This window comes from Xiphophorus maculatus, chromosome 9, assembly GCF_002775205.1.
Source record: "Xiphophorus maculatus strain JP 163 A chromosome 9, X_maculatus-5.0-male, whole genome shotgun sequence".
Lineage (NCBI taxonomy): Eukaryota > Metazoa > Chordata > Actinopteri > Cyprinodontiformes > Poeciliidae > Xiphophorus > Xiphophorus maculatus.
In genome coordinates, this window is record NC_036451.1 from 4,547,666 (window position 1) to 4,567,339 (window position 19,674).

Sequence of the window (19,674 nt, forward strand, 5' to 3'; positions counted from 1 at the left end):
AAATGTATCTGGCACTGTGCTGCAGAATCAGCAGCCTTATTCAAACTTAACTCAAGCATTTGTGTGTGGGTTTGCATTGTGGCTTTATATTTGCGTGGGCTTGGCCAGGGTGATCCACAGTAGTTTCAAGCTGCATATTCAAGAAATGCTTCTGTTGTTGATCTGCATGTCCCTGTTGTCTAAATTAAAAAGAATTGGCTGTCCAGTTGTTCATTTTATACAATGTGACACTATAAGAGTTTAATTCTGACCTAAAGGAGAGATTTAAACGCAGCAGGATAGCAAACCCATTTTATAGTAGCCCAGCTGCTGTAATGGAAGGGAATATTACACAAATCAAATGTTAAATTACTGAAGAAAGCTACAGCTGCTTTTATGGTACAGCTTCCCCAGTTAAAAAAAAAAACAGGCAAAAGGAAAACTGGAGGGAAAATGTCAAACTTACAAAAAAACCAACATGTTGAAAGCAATTTGTTTCAACTAACATCTAATCTGACAAAAGTCTTTCAAAATTCAACAATTTGCCTTGGCCATATCTGGAAGCTTTGCATAAGCAAATGATCTTAAAATTTGTGTAGTTTTTCATAAGCCTAATTCCAATATGAAAAATAAACAACCTAAAGCATGATATTCCCACCTCTATGTTTCAACAAAGGCACCAGGTGTTTTGTTTCTATACCAAACATAGATACTGTTAAAACATTTTTCTATTGCCCAACAGTTTACTCCTTTAGGTCATAACACAATTCTCTCACACAGATTTAGGATTTTTATTTTCCCCATGATTTCAATGTTTATTTTGAAGAAAGTGGTTCCATCTTAAAGCCCTGCTTTTGGTTTCAGACATCCAGGTTATTGTTGGCACAATAAGACTGATCTCAGCCTTTTGGCAAACTCTATTTTTTCCCTTTATTTTCCTTATAAATTGTTTTGTTTTAATATGAAATTTTTACAGAACACTTGTCACATTAAATTAGACAAAAAGTTTAAAAGTTATTTGATTTGGTCTCACTACAAAAACCAAGAATGTTCTCACAGGCAAATCCTTAGGTGTCATCCAAAATATGTTTTCATTACACAGTACTTAATTGATAATGTAAATCCTGACGATAAATTGATGCTTGATTTATGTTATTTTTTTGTCTTTTTAAACCACAAAAACGGAAAAGAAAACCGGAAAGACTGATTTGCTTTAAATGTTTTATTAATTTTCACAGTTTTCATGTTACAATCTTTCTCTACAGAACTTTTTTCTTATATTATTGACACAGTTGATTTAAGTTTGAGTTATTTACACAATAAAAGCATGCTTTAGTTTAATTTTGGTGTATTTTCTGTCACATTACATAATTACAATCTACTAAATGAATTCTAGCCAAGGTACATTACAATTCAGACATTAGCATTTGCTGTTGCCACCTGTGTGCCACATTTAACCTCCTGAGACCCTGCATCCTCATATGAGGACATTACATTTTTGTAAACACAGATGTAAATAATAACATTGATTGAATGGTCTTATCGTCACACAGATAGACCCAATGTCCTCGTCTGAGGACATTGGGTTTTGAGATAACCACTTATTGTAGAAAGCTGAAATTTCATTTTTAGGCCAATTGGGTCCTTATGATCCCAAATGACAAGGAGAAATGTATATGCAAAAACAGACCCATTGTCCTCATATGAGGGCATTGGTTTTGACATAGTTCAAGAGCACATAGAAAGCTAAAATTTAATTTCAACTAAAATTAGGTCATACTAATCCCAAATAGTAAGGAGACATAAAAAATGCACATCAAATAAAAGCCCGGGTCTCAGGAGGTTAAATTGCTTTGAATTGCTTGAGAAACCTCGAAGATGAATGTGCAATAAATGATTCACAGTTAAAATAATTATTGGTGACTTTTTTTCTTTAGTACCTTTAATAGCCAAGATGTGATATAGTACAATGTTGCCACCAAGTGGAGCAGTTAGCAAAAAACACCAAAATCATGATGAAGATAATTATAAATAAGAAAAGCAAAGTTTCAGTAAGGGGTCAAATATCCAGCCAGTGTCTGATGATTTTTAGCCTAAAGTTTTAACAATTTAAGTTTTATGCCTTATGATGATTTCATACTTCTCAATGAACATTTGTTTTAGTGTCATTTATCCAAATCTCACTGTACACTATATTATACATTTGCAATGACTATAAATAAATTATTCTATTCTATTCTATTCTATTCTATTCTATTCTATTCTATTCTATTCTATTCTATTCTATCATGAACTAAGCAGAACACTTGTTGAGATTTGCTCAGTCACACAGCCTGATTGGTCACATTCTTGGGCACAGCTTACAGAGGCGTAGATAAGACTATAAAGGCTTGTGAAATACTAAGCTAGTTTGAGTAAAAAATCCACCAAACTGCTAAGTTAAATCTAAAACTACATTCTAAAGGGCTAATAATCGCAGCTTGAAAAGCAACAACCTAAGATCATGTACACAAAGAAACAAACAGAAAGGCGCTTAGTAGAAAAAAATCACGTTTTCAGAAAGGACTAGTCAACTATTGTAACAGAGCACATGTGATGACAGAAGGAAATCCTGGTAGCAGGAATGAATTATGAAGGAATTTCAAAGTAGCTATAAAGTTAAAGAAGGTATGAAAATTCAACAAAACAAACACAAACATATGCAATCTGTAAGGAGGACAAAATCAGCTAAAATTTCCTTAGATGAAGGCTTAAGTCCAGAATGTACAGATGACAAAAGTTATAATTATCTTGTCTGGATACACTCTAAGGAATGCCAAATGGTTTGTCTGTTACAGATCCTAATCTAAGTAAGGGAAAATGATTACTAAAATCTTTACATTTCAGAAAGGATTATGCTTTCATATGTTTAAAAAACTGAGGGAGGCAAATAAAAATAAATTCTAACGTCAGCTGTTTTAATTGCGTAACATAACTAGCAGTTCCCTCCCCTGGTCGCTCCTATGTCTAACCTGTTCAACCTGCTGACATTTTACGTCAACCAAATCTAAGGAAGACAAAGTGTCGAGGATCACCAGACAAAATACACACAGTCAGAATCTTCTCACCTTTTTCAACAGGATCAAAGAAGGAGGACATGGAAACAGACAACTCAGAGGACATTGAGTCCCTGATTGAGGACATGCAGTACATCCCTGGCCACTTCCACCTGGAGCTAAATCTTAACTGTGATCCTGTTGGGCCTGCGAATCTGCGATTCAGAGACACTTACCTGAAACAGGACAGCCTGCAAGCTGAGCTGGAGGTTGAAGTGGGATATCTGCAGTACGCTGTTCGAAATCTACTGGGGCTGCTGGCGTTTCACCTGGAGCAGCTGGACAGAGCTGAGGAAATATTCAGGTAGAAGACATTAACTTCTTCTGGAAGACTGTGTGAGCTAAGAAAGCTAATGTAGAGAGATATCTTTGGGCATAGTTTGGACCAGCATATTTTTAAAAGCCTGTCTTTGAAATGTGTGCAATACATTTTATAACTTTAGGCTTTTCAAAAATTGAAGGTTTTCAAAATGACAGAACAGTGAACCCATATCATTCTGACTGCTCTGTTTCAACTAGTCACAAGCTGCAATGGACATAATAAACACAGTACAGCCTTAAAATGACTAAATACGGCATTTGTAAATGCACCAGAATTCAACAGCCATTTGCAAGTTGGCTTTACCTCACAAATTATATTTCATGTTGCTGACAAAGGGTTACAAGACACATTTGAGTCTATTGGGTTAAATCTATGGGGATGATGAGGTAACAAAGGTATAACATTTTAAGAAGCATAGAAAATTTTATGAAGCATAGAAAATTAAGACTCAATTAAAAAAAAACTTGTTTTAAGTTTTTGTTTTAAGACATGAATGGTCTCTGCTGCCGTCAAGATCTGCAATAATGCTGTTCTACAAGTGAGGGTCATAAAAAATGCTTCACCTTGGTACTTTTAGAGGACTGAATGAATTCTACAATAAATGTAGAATGCATTGCATCCTAAAATCAATACTTTGGGGGAAGGAAGATTTCAAGGAATCTATTCTAAAAATGTGGCTTAAATGTACAGTTATTGTCATTTGCTCAAAATGAATAATTTAAACTGATTCATTTTAAATGATTCAGTTCTGCTCTAAAATAAGTTTCTTTTAACCCCTTTAATTTCTGGCCTTTTAGGAGCATCTGCAAGGAGGACCCTGGGAATCTCAATGCCTGGGCCAACCTGGGTTTTGTGTATGACACACAGGGGAGAGAGGTGGATGCAGAGGAATGTGTGGACAAGGTCTCCTGTCTCATGGGAATAAACTCTGGAGACGATTCCCAGGAGGAGACCAGGCTACTAGCAGCACGATGTCTGGCTGAGCAGGCGTATGTGTATCCATATGACGTGGAGCTGGACAGCGACGACAACTTGAGGGAGAAGCTGATGTCATCGCTGTCGCTTTATAGCAAAGCTTTGCATTATGGGGGTCACCTGGTAAGAGATAAAAGATGAAAAAGATACAATAAAAGTTTGACAATGAAGGCGTAACATGCATCAATAAACCCGTTTCTTTTCATTGGCTGTCATTGTGATTTAGCTCAGTATCTTTAAAAGAATAATAATCAAATTTTATATTAATCAGCTCTTTGTAAAGTACAGTTCCAAATTCTGACCCAAGGTGACCACTCCCTGTGTTAAGCTGATTCTCGTTTTTTTTTAGATACCAACCGGGGAAAAACGAAGCTGGTATTTTAAAATGGCAGCTATTTATGTAAGGTAGAGAGAAAACATCTAATATCTATATATCTATATTTTTTTTGCAACAAAGTGTCCAAATGTTAAAATGTCCAGTTTTCATGTCTCTTGAAGACTGGACCAGATCATAAGAACCAAAGATGATTCTGAATACTCAAGACTCTTCCACTACAATAAGGGACTGAGGCTCCTAAAGGAAACACTGGAATCTGAGACAAAGCAGCACAAAGGTAAGCATGTCTCTGTCTACTAATGAAAATTCGAAGAAAGAAAGGTCTTAACTCTATAATCTGGTATTACATTTTAAAAATAATTGTTCAAATTGGTGCTCCATCCAAACTCTAGTCCTTCATCACATAGATTGTACTAATTACAGCTAAATTATTTATCACGTGTCATGACATTGATTCAGCTGAGCTACCTTTTCAAGACGATAATTGCTAGTCTAAGATAAATAGAAGTAAAGTATGTGTAGCTAAATAAAATCATATTTTGTTTGAAAATGAATGTTTTTGCAAAAAGACGTTTCTAAAGCAAAATAATTTATGTATCTGGCAGCTTATATGTATGTATGGCCTAAAATTCTGAGATTTTAAGCTTAACATATATATAATATATACATTAAACTCCATTAAACGAGGTGAATCAATATGTGTTTCTGTAGCTTAAATGTTTTGTTCATTTGTTCTTTAGAGATGCCATGATTGTTTTTTGGGTGGGAGGGGGTTTCACCAAAATAGCTCCATAGAAAGTGAGGAAGCACTCTTAATTGTGATGTCTCTTGTTAGCTTTAGCCTGGTGTTACGTTGGCATCATGTTGGAAAGACAGGACGAATTTTCCTCCATCCCCATGTCAATACATGACTGTGGTTTCTCAGCCTCTGATCCCCTGTCTTGCTATGGAACCGTAAGTAAACTCAGAATTGGAAACCTCACCAAATACAATCCAATAAAAAGGAGACAAACAGAAATTCTGACATGTTGTCATTTCAACTAGTTATTCCACATGTCTTACATTTATTATTTTTCCTACATTACTACCTTTTCAACATGTTATCTTCATATACAACATATATTTTGACAGAGTTGCTTTGGTTTAGACATCAATGAATAAAGACAGTTATAACAGAATTCTACATGCTGACATTTTACTAAGACATAGGAGTCATATAAAGCTTTATGATATCAGGTACAACATCAACCAATAAATCATACATATGTTGGTAAAATAACAATCAAAAAAATCTATGTCAGGTCTCACAACAGGTCAGAGAAATATTATTCATTAAATAAAGTTTATTATCTTTCCATGCCTTATAAAAATAAGATGTACTGAGATCAAAGTTATCTTGATTTTTATCATTTTGATGTGACATACTGCAAAAGAAGCAATTTCTTTAACTATGTTGTTTTACTTTAATAGGAGGATTATCTCAATCTGAAACAAAATAACCTTAATTTTCATACTGTTGATGTTTACCAAGGGTGAATTGTTCAGATTTTTAAGTGAACAATGCACTTAAAAATGAATTAGTTATATTGTTGTTAACCTCAGTTAACAATAATATGATTTCAATCTACTATATGTATTCTAGCCAAGTTACAGTACAATTCAGACATTAGCATTTGCTGCTGCCACCTGTGTGCCAAATTTAACAGAACTGTCTTTCTCTTCAGGCCATGGATTTGGCTAGTGATGATACAATCATCCTGAACCTTCTTGCCAAAATTATCTTTTTGCTGGGCAAACATGAAATGGCCACAGGGATCTGCAACATGGCTCTAAATGTTCTGCCAGATCCAGAGCTCAACTGGCAGGCGTACTGCACACGGGCAAAGGTATTGCATCTGACACACATTAACTCAACACATTTCGTGATTTACGTCATATAAAGTTGTGAGTAGAAGGTTTTAGTGTATTCTCTGTACATAATAACTGAGTGTAAAATAGGTATACCTACAGTATGTGGTATTTGTACAATACCCTCCAAAATTATTGGCATCCCTGGTAAACTAGGACCACGTTAAGAAAATTAAGAAAAAAAACCCTCAAACTGTAAAGATATATTTTTTTTACAACTTTATTCTCACAATATTTTGACTTTATTCTTGTACTTCTTAATTCTTGTAATATTATGACTTTATTCTTGTAATTTTGTTTTTTTTCTTTTCATTATTTTTTTGTATGGTCCCAATAGTCTGTTGTAAAGATTAGTATCAAACCAAAAATAAAAACTTGGATTGTGACTTTGGTGAAACATCTATCATTAAAGGTTGTTATTTTAAGAATGTACTTTTAATCTGACAAATGAGCCTCATCAGAGTATGTCTTGTCATTTCCTGAATACAACTGTATATTCTCTGTTTAGATTAACGTCGTCCTATATGCCAACGAACTTGAGAATGCAAAACTTGGAATAGGAGGAGCTCCAGATCGCCAGAAGCTAGCTGAAGCTAGAAAAGACTTGGACAGGGTGCTGACAGTACGTCCGTGTTTGAGGACTCATCTGGAGATGGCACAGGTAAAGCTAAAACTATGATGACTAGGGTCTGGGACATAGGCTGGAAACAGACTTACAGCTTCACGCTCTTCTTTTTAGGTATTCTATTACATGGGAGTCGATGCACTCCAAGAGAGCCTTATGGTGGACGAAAGCTCAATAAACCATGCTTTGGTGAGTCTGTCCAATGCCCTGCAGTTCAAGCCAGGAGACAGCTTACCAGACCTCCATGTGCTCAGAGGACGCTGCCTTTTAATAAAAGGCGAAGAGCAGAATGCTGCAGAGTGCTTCAAGCAGGCAATGGAGTTAGAGAGGCCAGGGAGCACTGACACCACAGCTCTGCACTGCCTCCTACGGACGCTCCTGAATGTATTTATGCAAGAAGGTTCTGACCCTAGTTCTGTCATCACTCAGCTGGAGATGTGGGTGAACAAGGCAGAAGAGCGATATCCTCAGGATACTGTAAAATCAGAACTCAGGGCTCTTTACAGAACACACACAGAAGAGGTCACAGAGTTGTCCAAGACTCTGATCAGGACAGGACGCTTGGGCCTGGTGAAAAGGTTGCTGGAAACCGTTGTGCCCAGACAGCTTGCTGAGAGAAAACCTCTGAGTCGGTCTTTTTCAATTACTTGAAACAATAGTATTATTTTACCAAGGCAAATGACTATTAAGAAAACACAAAAGGCAAAAAGTAATCAAGCATTTCAGACATTTGGCAGTCCTCAGTAAGCGTTTAACTATTCTGTTTGTTAATCTCATTAAAAGGATAAAAACAAGAAAAATATATTTTGAATGTGATTCTTAGAAACCTGTATGTAAAGTGCCATGCAAAAGTATTCAAAGCCCCTTCAACTTCTTTATCTTTTGTCTTCTTACAGTCATAGAAAAAAGCATTTTACTGATCTTATGTCATAGATCAGCATATCATATGATTGAGAAGTGGATGAAAAAGAAGCATTGTTTCAATCTGTTTTAGAAAATAAAGATCTGAAGAATGGACTGTAATTATATTTAACTCACATGAATCAGCATTTTGGACAACCACATTCTTCTTTGCAAAATACCTCCAGCTCAGCCACATGGGATGGAAAGTGTCAGTCAACAAACATTTTTATGTCTTGCCATTGTCCTGCTCCATCTACTTTCCAAAAAAAGGCAAAAATGCATATCCACAACTTTGTTTACCTAACAATTTTCTATAAAGTCTGGCTTGTATTTATATTTAGGTCCATAAATCTTCCTGTCAACTCCTACCAGTTTCAGAGCAAAAGAAAAACATCCCAAAAACATGATGCTGCCATCGCAATCTTTTACAATAGCAATGTTCTCAAGCTGATGTGCCTCACAATGCATTTCAAGTTTGATCTCATCTTACGAAACCTACTGGTATATGCTCTCAAGCTTGTGGCAAACTGGATTTAATATGCCTTTTGTTTGGAGATTGGGATGTTTTTTGCTAGCCATCAGTAAGGCCAAATTGGTGGAGTTAACCAGAAAATTTTGTTTTAGGAACAAAAACAAAATATGCAGTTCCTCCAGAGTTACCATAGGGGCATTCACTGCTTCTTTGGTTAACATAATCAACATATCACCTTGTTTACAGATTTTATTTGCAAGAAACACAACAAACACAAAGTTTTTTATTACAAGCTTATTGGGGCCTGCCATAGCAATCCATAGGGAGAGCTGTGGAATGCCTTGCAAAGTCAGCCATACCAATAGACTGGCTTTCTACTGGTATGAAAGTCGGTCATGACATCGTGCCGAGTGTCAGCTTCTGAAAAATGTTTTCGGGTTTGATAGTACGCGTAAGAGAGTGTGTAAGTTTTGGCCCATGGTGCCGCTCATAGGCCTGAGCTGGCATTTAGAACTACAAAGATGCTACCTTGGCAGAACACTTAATACAGACAAGATGACAGAAGAGCAAAGGAAGTAAGTTCCATATTACTCAGGAAACATGATGCTCCTAAACTGACAATAACATTGGACTGTCAAAATAAGAGAATCTAAAGTCTTTCAATAGGTATTTACAAGCTAAAAACTGAAAATCATTCCACATAACTGTAACAGTAAAGAGGACATATCTAACAACTGATAAACATTTAAACCTGACAATCTACATTCCAAAAGGCTTGACAAACAATTTAGTTATCAACAGCCAAGTTCACCTTCATTTTTTTCATGCAATCAACAGTCAAAAATCCAAAATGCACAAAGATGAGAGCAGTTTTGCAAACAGAGCTATCAGTTCTATTTGTAATGCATAACCAAAGAAATCACTGTTCTTGTCCTGGCACTCCTTTCTGTGTATAAATTACACTGATGAGAAAAATGAAACAATAGACAGTGAGGTTATAAACGGACTTTTAGGTGAGTTGGGATGATCAAAATGATTTATACAACAGGAAAAAAGAGTGATTTTTTAAAATTAATTTCTTTTAGTCAGAAGTCTAAAAACAGTAGGATTACAGCACCTTTAAAAAAGGCAAATCATATATAAAGTTCTGAAGAGTTTATTTACAACATGTGAGGCACGCGATTGTATGCCTGTGTGTGGAGATGATGTAAGCCACACCTCAAACACACTGTTTCTTGTGTGACATGGAAAAATAACTAAATAAGGGAAGACATCAGGAATGTAATTGTGGACTTCAATGATGAACAAGTACCATTTTGTACAATGGGTACAATTTCTTTATGCCTCAATGTGCCCCATTCAATGGTTCAAAATCATTTTGCAAACATAACATGAGAACCTGTGACTAGTATATTGTTTGCGAAGGAGAAAGGACCAGTGTTGCAGATGTGAATTGGTTTTGGTGCAAAAAACGGAAATCAATACCAAAAGAAAAGCTGAGTTGCCAGGGATAAATAACTTCATTTTTCTCGAAGATTTTCACTGTGATTCGATAAAATAAATTATATTTGATGAAAAGTGGAAATGTTTTGAAGTAGGAGTCCTTGATCCTAGTTTTATAGAAAATGTGTGGTAAGAGTGGACAAGATGTGTAAAAGCAAGGCAGCCTACACACCTGATCCAGTTAAACTAGTTTAACTGGACTAGAAGAAAAATAAAGTTGTGATTTTATCCAACTGCTTTCTGGGCTACACCTGTCCCATTATTTAAAATTTAGTTTCAACCAGATTAGTAACCAGTAATCAGAAAAGCAAATCAACAACTCAAAAGTTAGCGCTCAAGAGTTTTCACTATACATTTTTGCAAAAACAAAAAAAATTACAGTTTTATGACAAATGGTAATAGATCCTGAATCTTAATACTAACTGTAACTCAGACAAATCTTTAAACTCAACATTCTACCACTGCAGCTCCAAAGTCATCATAACATAATTCCTCACACCTTTTATTTGAAACAGGAAGGGCTTTTAGTCACAAGAATTCAGCGGAAAATGGGTTGGCTGGGAAAAAAACAGTTTCAACTTAAAGTTGATCAGACAAGAGGTTTTTCCAACTGACCTGTTTGAGTTGTATTTTGAGTCAAGTGTTACTTTATCTCTAACTTGAGCACATATTTCCTCAGAAGAGAAAGTACTACTCTGTGCTGAGCTGTTTTGTGACAGCTAGAAAAAACAAAAAAACACTTTTTCATGGAATCAGAGTCAGTTTTTAGAAGCACATTCATAAATTCATGTGAAACCAGGGAGATTTATTTTTTCCTCAACACACCAACAGATGTTCAGTGACTGCTAAGTTTGTGACCTCTGAAAATAGCATGCCTCAGAATCCACTGACCCTACTCTGTGGTTTGACTAGGCCAGCAACTTCATAGTTCAGCTAGTGTTCTACCAAATCACTTCCACTTTTTTATAATGTTGCTAAGAGTTGACAGAGAAATATTTAGCACAGAGGAAATTTTATTTAAAAATATTTTATTGCACAGGTGGCATTATATCACAGAATCAAGGTGGAATTTACTAAACCCCTAGCAGCCAATCCTTCGGTTTGAACATTGTTCTCTGAGTTGCCACTGGGCTCTTGGACTTCTCTTGTAAATATTCATGTGATTTCTCTGTTAGAAATATTGTGAAGATTATTTTTTCCATGGCTGTTTATAATAAAATGATGTTTCTCCTACAAAATAATTATGGCCCAACAGTGCTCCCTTGAACATTCTCTGTAACCTCTATTAATAAGAACTTTGCAAAGAACCCAATATGTATTTTTGTGTTTCTAGTGCAGTATCTTACCAGGGTTGTTACCCATATTTGATGTGATTCTTTTTACTAATTAGGCCAGTAGAAATATATTTACTAAGGCAGACATTGATGTTTTCTCAATATTTATTTCCTCAACTGTACATGAACACATCTCTCTTATGTCATGTGGGCTTCATAATGACATGTTTGGCTACCATTCTTGATAAACTATTCTTAATATTTAGGACAATTTCTATGATGATTATCACCATGAGGACAATAAATATTTTTATTATTCCTTTTTAAATCAAACTTTCTTTGAATGTCTTGGTAGAAGTGAACTGTTGACTTTTAGAGAACAAAAGATTACAGAAGTAGTAGAAACAAAAATCTAGTGTGAAAGGTAAATGATTGTTAAATAAACTTACCTCTGATTGTGATTGTTGGTTTCTCTGTAAAGGATAACATTCTGTAGCTTCTGTTGACCTGATGACAGATCAACCACACCTGCAGAAATATAAAACACTGGACGTACCTTGTAAAGAATTCTGGTTCTGCAGCATTGTGTGTTCCCCCCCTCAAGGTTCTGAATAATACCTGAGACGCCACACCCCACACAATCAGTCCTTTCAGCACTCTCCTGGTTGACAGCAAGGCTTCCAGATTCATCAGGTAAAATTTTGATTCTTTGTGAAAATATCCAATGCCTCTTTTTTTATTTATCTCTTTTTTTGCAAAGGAAAACAAAATTTGCCTAAAATGTAGGTTTGTAAAATTTGAAAACCTAGGACAAAAGTTGCTGTTGATTAGCAGTAACATTAGAAACAATTTTAGAACTGCACCTATTTGTAAAATTTCAAAACAAAATAATTAAATAAAAATATTAAATTAAATATTTGGTTGTTAAAATACAATCAGTATTTGTCTTATAGTGTGGTTGTAATCTTGTGTGGTTGCAGGTTTATTTTACCAAAGTTTATCTTTTCAATTTCTCAAAATATAAAGGAATTAGATCGGTCACGAAGTTCAATCAAGGAAAAAAACAGACACCTGGTTTCTCCTTGATTTCTATGTTGTATCACATGTTGTATCACCTGTTCAGAGTCAGTTCATTGGCTGACAACAATTAATTTCAATGTAGCGGGATGCGATGAAGTGATAACACCACCTAATCTGATGCAACACTGTGCTGTCTTCTGATGAGAACATCTCAACATGCTGGATGTCTGAAACTGAAATTTGAGTATTTATTATCTGACTTCTTGGGGGAACTCATAGAACATGAAAATATAATTTCCAGACAGTTAAAAATGGTCACACATAAGACGTGACAGAGCTGTATATTCCTCAAAATCCTTTAATATCCCTCATTTCTGACCTGTATGCTAAGGGTCATTATTTTTCTTTTTCCTTACTTGTTGTGTTCTTTGGCTCCCTGTGATTTTTAAAAACTCGGTGGGTACAGATTTTCTGAGAGTGTGACGTACATTAGCTCACAAATGGTACACCAACAAGAGGATGTGTTTAGTTAGGGATTCAGATCCTGATTTGAAAATTTGCTGTTTGAGACCCCAGTTCAGATATTCATAGTCAAGAGGACTAGAACATCTAATGCAATGTTTGAAATTTAATAATAAATATGTGTTGCATTTAACATTTTTTGACATCCTCTGGCTTTTACTTTTCTCCTTTCCATTGTTGGCTAACGTTTAGTGAAAGATGGCTGGAGAAGACTGGAACTCTGGCCTCTTCAGCTGCTGTGATGACATAAAATCTTGTAAATATTAATCATTTTAATCCAGCTTTAAATTTACCTTTTTACTACCCTAATTTTCTTCATTATTTTATTAAGTAAATATGCTTAAGAATATTTGCCTTCAACTTTTTTTTTTCAGGTTGCTATGGTTTTTGGTGCTGCCCCTGTCTTGCCTGCACCGTGTCAGGACTTTTTGGACAGAACCACTGTCTTCCACTGTGTGATATTTGCAGCCCTGCTGTGACGTCTGCTTTTGGGATACCTCTGTGTGTCCCCCCTGCAGGATTAGCCCTGCGAGTCGGGATTCGGCAGAAATATGAAATTAAGGTAAAAATAAAATAAAAAATATGAGCCGATGAGCTCCTCATCCCACATTAATGATGATTTAAAAGTTTTCTCTTCGACCAACTGCTTAAGAAATTCACCTCAAGCAGTTTTACATACAACAATGAGTAAAACAGCAAGTGTTTTCTTTCCCCCACAGGGTTCTCTTTGTAAGGACATTGCCACGTCCTGCGTCTGTGTGTGGTGCTCCTGGTGCCAGTTGCATCGGGAGTTGAAGTATCGCAATCACACCCCTGCTGTCGTGAACCAGCCTAAGAAATGAAAAACTACAGAGGTTTTATAACTGCTGCTCCAAAATTTGGTTGACAGTGATCGCCTTTAGTTTGACCATGTCTCAATAGCTAAACAGAATTTGTTTTTAGTTTTCTTGTGGCTATAATAAGCATAGGATTTAAATACATAAAAATAAAACAATCTTGGCCTTTGAACATCAGAATTTGCTTGGTACAGTTTATGATAGGATCCACTCCACCCTGTGTTAAAGTCTTAACAGACTTTTTATATATATATAAGAAATTTAATACTGAGATGAAGGATGAAGAAAAAAAAGTTTACTTTTTAATGGTGGTGTGTTCATGTTTCTGTTGAAAATGAAACTTTTTAAATATTTGTAATTGACATCATATTAATATTACAGATTAATGTTTTTAAATATGTGGTTTTTCAATATAACTGCATTCAATAGTAAATATCTATTGGTTGTTGTTATCTGTCTATAATTCTAGTTTCATTTCTTGGAGTAATTGTTGCTATTAAATAATTATTCCTGTCGACAGCAACAATCGTGATTTCCTGGTTTTAATTCAGTTCAGTTCACATTTTGTATATAATCAGCTCGTATATAATCATAAAGTTGTTGTACTGTTGGGAAATTCAATTAACTTTGGAAGAGTTTTCCAAAGAGTTATTGTAATTTTGCTTAATGAACACATGGTGGCAGTGTTTTCTAGACACTCCAACAAATGGGAGTCTACAGTTTTAAGTGTAATGATACAAGTTGTCTATGAATGTTGAACCTAATTTGGCAGCCAGGTGGTTCTATGAGCCAACCAGGAATGATCAAGATATCAGACTGATGTTTGAGACCACACAGTTGGATCCGATTTAAGAAATGGTGTTATGGGTTCTTGACTTTTTAAATATTTCTAATAGATTTAGCAATTTTTTTTTTTTTTAAAGATTAACTGCAAAGTAATAATTTGGTTACTTAAATTATGTGGCAATGAAGGATTTCAGAAAAAGATTTTACTTTGGAAAAGTTTTAACATTGTCTCATACAAGAGCAAACAGTTTTTTTAACCTAATATGGGACCCAATAGTTCAAACAAACATGCAATTTAATTCTGATAATCAGAAAAATCAGCAGCTTACATTACATTCAAGACTTTGTCAGTGATTAAATTATCGGTATTACAGTATTAAATGAGTATGAAGATTTTGCCAAGGCCTGTTTTATCTCAGGCATTGTACAGTCTCACATCAACCAAAAAATGCAGCCTCACAGTACTGCATTTAACTCCTATCAGTACTGTGACAGGACTTACAGAAAGGGTTTTTTTGGAACACTGAGCACCAGAATATAAATAAATCATCTTCACAGAGATGGAAAGACATTTTTTTAGCTTTAGTTTCCCGTTAACAATGGTATCGTTTTTGATGAGGCATAATGTAAAACTTCTTATATCACATGTGTCAAACTCAAAGCTTGGGGGCCAAATGTGATCTGCCACAACTTTTTATGTGACCATTTAGACTCTAGAGGGCCACATAAATAGAGTCTTCAACATGCTGCTTTAATAAACAGTGATCGCTATACGTATTCCAATTTAAACAATAAAATGAAAAAAAACATATTATATACATATTATATATTAAAGTGGAAAGAGTAAAAAGAAAAAATAATCATCACCATCTTTAAATATTATAACAGGAAGTTGTATATGCAAAACAAAACAGCAATTTCAACTACAAGGAACAGGAAATAAAAATTTGGAAAATTATGACTATGTCACATGTAAATCAATACGCTATTGATGTTTCTGGAAAAAATGTACCGACAATAGAGTTTCTCTTATTGCTGTGGTTGTTGAGGGGTTGTTTTTTTGGCCAAACTCAACTGTTGAAAAGCATCTCATCATTTCAACCTGGAAAGACTCATACAAAAAGAGTGGTATTAGAAAGTTTAATTGACAAATTAAAGTCTTTGGCGCTCTGACCCAGGAGGAAGACGTTGAGCTGGTACACACAGCCGCTGTGTTTGAAGATTAGAGACGTCTTCCCCCATTGGGCCCGGACACTGGTGGTGGAGAGGATGGTGAAGACTGAATGGACACTGAAGAAACCACGAGTTGAAGGCGGAGGAGGGGTGGAGCAGTGACGTGGGGTCATCATGGAAAAATAATATATAATGATAAATAATTTATATTGCTATTTTCTCCTTGTAGTTTGTACTATAAACTTGTGGTTTGTAGTATAAAAGCGATTTTATTCTATAAAATCGCTGAATTTTCGCATTTTCCCATTCAAATGCTCGGAAGTGCAGCCGGTGAGGCAGCAGAGAGCTGAGCTTCACCTGGGATTGCACAACCTCTTGCTAACTGCTCTGGCTGCCATTCTACGAGAGCATGTTCCTCCTGTACGTTGAAAATAAAATGGTAAAAAAAAAAGCATTTAATATATGAACTGACCTTCCATAATTTAGCTTATTTATATAATGTTCAGTGTTTTTTGTCACCAACGTGTTTCGTGTGCTGAAGAGCAATCATAAATGGCAGAGAACAGATTCGAGGTGAGGCAGGCAGTTCTCTTGCCTCATGGCAGGGGGCGCTCATGATCCCAGACATTGTGACTCCACAACTGCAGAGTAAGATACAGTAACAGCGAGCTAACCATACAGTCAAGTGCACCGATATATTTAGAGTTTTCTCCTCGTACCACAGCAATCACTTATTAATAATCGCAAAATAAACATTAAGCCTAAAAGCAGAGTGACACACTGACTGTTCTGTTCTTTGTGTGGGAAATATCTGAGTGTTTTTTTTTGTGGCGTTGTCAGTTGCTATGGCAACAAGTATGCACAGCTGCACTGATATAGAGGAGAAAGAAGTGGTTTTGAGTTGTACTTTAACGTTTTTTCCCTTTGCTTTGGAGGTGAGATGAATAGAGTCTACCAGTTTGAATTTACGCCTAGGCTTCATACCACAAACATTCTGTGGCATCATTCTGAAGTGATTGCCAGACTTTTGAACATGGAAACAAGCAAATAGGAAGCATATAAAAGTTCAGAGTAAAATTTTAAGAACATTTCAATAACATTTCTCATAAAGTTCACTCCCTATTTCTCATAAAATTCACTCATAAAGTTCACTCCCTTAATAGGGAGTTCACCAACAAGTGAACGCATCACCCAGTCCTTAAAGTCAGGGGTGGAAATTAGCAGCCGCCACTGGCTAAATGCGGGCAAAAGTATGAAGTCGCGTGTAAATCGGAGGCACTGTGGCGGGTTGACAATTTGAACAGAAAAAAAAAAGAACAAAAGCTGCATTCAGTTTGAACTTCTGTCCAGGGGAGGACTGACCGTCTGGAGACAAGACTGATGTACATAATGTCCATATTTGGCGGCCCTACACTATTATAATTTAACAAAAAAATTATATTAAATCTAATTTTTATCAACCGCGACAGCCCATTGGTTGATTTTATTGACGGATATTGGGCTTATCCAATGAAATCCCTCAGTCCTCCTTGGCACGCCCCTCCTTTCTAAGTTTATAAATAGAGCCATTTTAGCTAACGGTTGCTGCTAACCAGATTCCGAGAAAATGAGCGGATACGAGACGGGGCAAGTCAGAAAAACTATGACAAAAGCTAAAAAGCGCAGAAGCCCATTCAGAAGAATGTGTCAAACTAACCGATATGTTAATTACTAAACTAACTTTGATCATTGGAGGAGATTCAGTAGGAGAGGGAATTAGCGATTCAGGGGCTTTATTATTGTCGGAGGAGGAGGATGAGAGAGACGTGACTAGGGACAGATTGAGGAAGAGTTCAGGTTAGCTGCTGCTGCCCGGTAAGAAGGAGTGAAAATGTTCATAAAGAAAAAGTTTCATGCAGGCAGGTGTGTGTGAGGGGTTAGCTAACACTAAGCCAGGTAGTCAGAAAAACTCTGGAGTAGCACAAGAATGATGATGGCCGGAGGAATTAATAATGAACACGTTCTGAGATATTTTAGCAATAATTGTTCATTTCAATAGAAAATGTAATAAGGGAAAACAAATAAAACAGTTAGAAAACAGCTATTGATTCAATTTAAAAATATTGTAAAAAAATTACTAGACACATCTTTAATAAATACTATCAGGGACAGTTGTTGCCAGAATTTGGAAATGTTAAAAACATGATTGCAAGAATGTTAGGGTTGTGTAGTTAAAGTTTGCTGTTAGTAATTACTTCAAATTAACTTATTGCATTACAACCCTGTTGAGGTGTAAATGCTTTAGGTTAAATTATTCTGTATATGTACATCTGTATGGTAAACCTATTGTCAGTAAATAGGTTTTCATAGAGTTAAGAATAAATAATACATTTTCTATAATTTGCTTGTACTTGTGGGGTTTGTAATCGAAAGAAAGAAAAAAAAACAATGGCTGGTGAAATGTATAAGTGGCTGGTAAAAAAATTTCTCTACCAGGCGCTGTGGCTGGTGGAGAATTTTTTTTATTTCCACCCCTGCCTAAAGTGCTTAAACTGGTTGACTTGATTGATCGTCTAGTGCTTGAGGCAGGTATTTGTGCATCTGGACTAAGAACAAGAAGTTCATGAGTTCATCTGACATTCTTACACAAGGTCAAACACAATCCAGTTCAAGCCAAAGCCACTAAAATTTTCTCTTGAACTCCTTTAATATAATATAGTGCCTGTGGCAGACTGAATACAATATCCACATTATTTTAAAAGTTGCACTGGAACATGCATCCTAGCAGCAGCATTCCTATTTGCCTGCAGATTTGCATGCCACCTTTACATATGGGCTTGGCTCAGGTGATCTAGTTTGTCGTCACATTAAAAACAGAGGATTTAGTGTGAAAAAGAAGTGCTGGTAGTATTCAAACAGACTATGAACTTGTTCAAAGTTGGATGAAGAAATTTTCTAAATGTATTATTTTTAGTGAATAGAACATTTATTACAGTCTGAAGAATGTTAACTAAAATTGCAGGTGTCTTGAGAAAGTCTTCTAAGCTCTTTCTTGTTTTATATTTTTAACTTGGGAAGAAAAACAGTAAATGAAAGGATGCATCCATCCATCCATCCATCCATCCATCCATCCATTTCCATTATTATGCACGCATGTGAGAATTGGGTCTTCTGGCAAAACTTTATTCTTTAGGTATAACAAAGTGAAAATTAAATATTGCAAAAGGGCAGAAAATTTAGTGATACTTAATAAAAAGCAGCATTTACAGATGCAATCAGAATTTTACACATGTGCCACGTTCAAGAATATCAGATTACTTTCCAATTTTCTTTCGCTTAGTTAAACTAATTTTTTTTCATGGGGGAAGGATTATAAAACGTACAGCTAGGATGATTTTAAACAAGATCTGGAGGCATGCCACTCAGTTGATATTTGGAACAAGCCTCATGCTTTCCATATAAAGTTTAGCTTGGCTAACCCTGGTTAGCCAATACAAACACAAACACAATACATACAAACACTAGCTAACTTAAAATAACTTGGAGGAGAAATGAAAAAAGTACCACAAAAGTCTTACAACTGATACTAGGTTACTGACACTTACTTACTTAGTCTTCAGTCTGTCAAAAAACACTGCTGTGCCTTCACCTGGGCACAACCACAAGTGAGCTAAATATTACTAACATAATTTCCCTAGGTGAGTTTATCTCAATGTTTTCTCTAAAAAACAACAAGCATGTTGTCATATACTATTAAAATCAAAAGTCAAAGATAAAAGATACAGATCCATGTCTGAATCTATCTGCACACATGTAGAAGGGTTCATGATTTCATATAAGTGGCAGCAGTGAAAATAGCATAATGTATTTAATCTTTAATGCTGGATGGACTGAATTTATACAGTCCTTCACTAACCATTCAAACTGCTTCACACTAGAGTGACACATATTTTATACACCAATAA

The 19,674-nt window shown here is 35.6% G+C and overlaps 2 protein-coding genes across 2 annotated transcripts; both read left to right on the top strand.

Moving 5' to 3' along the window:
- The first annotated feature begins 3,024 nt into the window (after positions 1-3,024).
- On the top strand, positions 3,025-8,246 carry ttc22 (tetratricopeptide repeat domain 22). The gene is made up of 8 exons (XM_005803914.2): positions 3,025-3,378; positions 4,194-4,494; positions 4,721-4,776; positions 4,870-4,985; positions 5,544-5,662; positions 6,433-6,594; positions 7,125-7,277; positions 7,356-8,246. Exons 1-8 carry the CDS (start codon positions 3,116-3,118, stop codon positions 7,890-7,892), a joined length of 1,707 nt encoding a protein of 568 aa, XP_005803971.1. The 5' UTR covers positions 3,025-3,115; the 3' UTR covers positions 7,893-8,246.
- Positions 8,247-12,046: 3,800 nt separating this feature from the next.
- On the top strand, positions 12,047-14,152 carry LOC106699759 (cornifelin homolog A-like). Its single transcript, XM_014470553.2, has 4 exons — positions 12,047-12,086; positions 13,128-13,191; positions 13,310-13,497; positions 13,655-14,152. The coding sequence occupies exons 2-4, from the start codon at positions 13,134-13,136 to the stop codon at positions 13,775-13,777; spliced, it is 369 nt and encodes a 122-aa protein (XP_014326039.1). The 5' UTR covers positions 12,047-12,086; positions 13,128-13,133; the 3' UTR covers positions 13,778-14,152.
- Positions 14,153-19,674: the final 5,522 nt, after the last annotated feature.

Bases quoted from the DNA above. Each gene is read 5' to 3' on its own strand.
- LOC106699759 (XM_014470553.2), top strand. From the start codon at position 13,134: ATGGCTGGAGAAGACTGGAACTCTGGCCTCTTCAGCTGCTGTGATGAC. The intron at 13,192-13,309 runs GTAAATATTAAT...TTTTTTTTTCAG, and splicing joins CTGTGATGACATAAAATCTT to GTTGCTATGGTTTTTGGTGC. The intron at 13,498-13,654 runs GTAAAAATAAAA...TTTCCCCCACAG, and splicing joins GGCAGAAATATGAAATTAAG to GGTTCTCTTTGTAAGGACAT.
- ttc22 (XM_005803914.2), top strand. From the start codon at position 3,116: ATGGAAACAGACAACTCAGAGGACATTGAGTCCCTGATTGAGGACATG. The intron at 4,495-4,720 runs GTAAGAGATAAA...GTTTTTTTTTAG, and splicing joins TGCATTATGGGGGTCACCTG to ATACCAACCGGGGAAAAACG. The intron at 4,777-4,869 runs GTAGAGAGAAAA...TGTCTCTTGAAG, and splicing joins ATGGCAGCTATTTATGTAAG to ACTGGACCAGATCATAAGAA.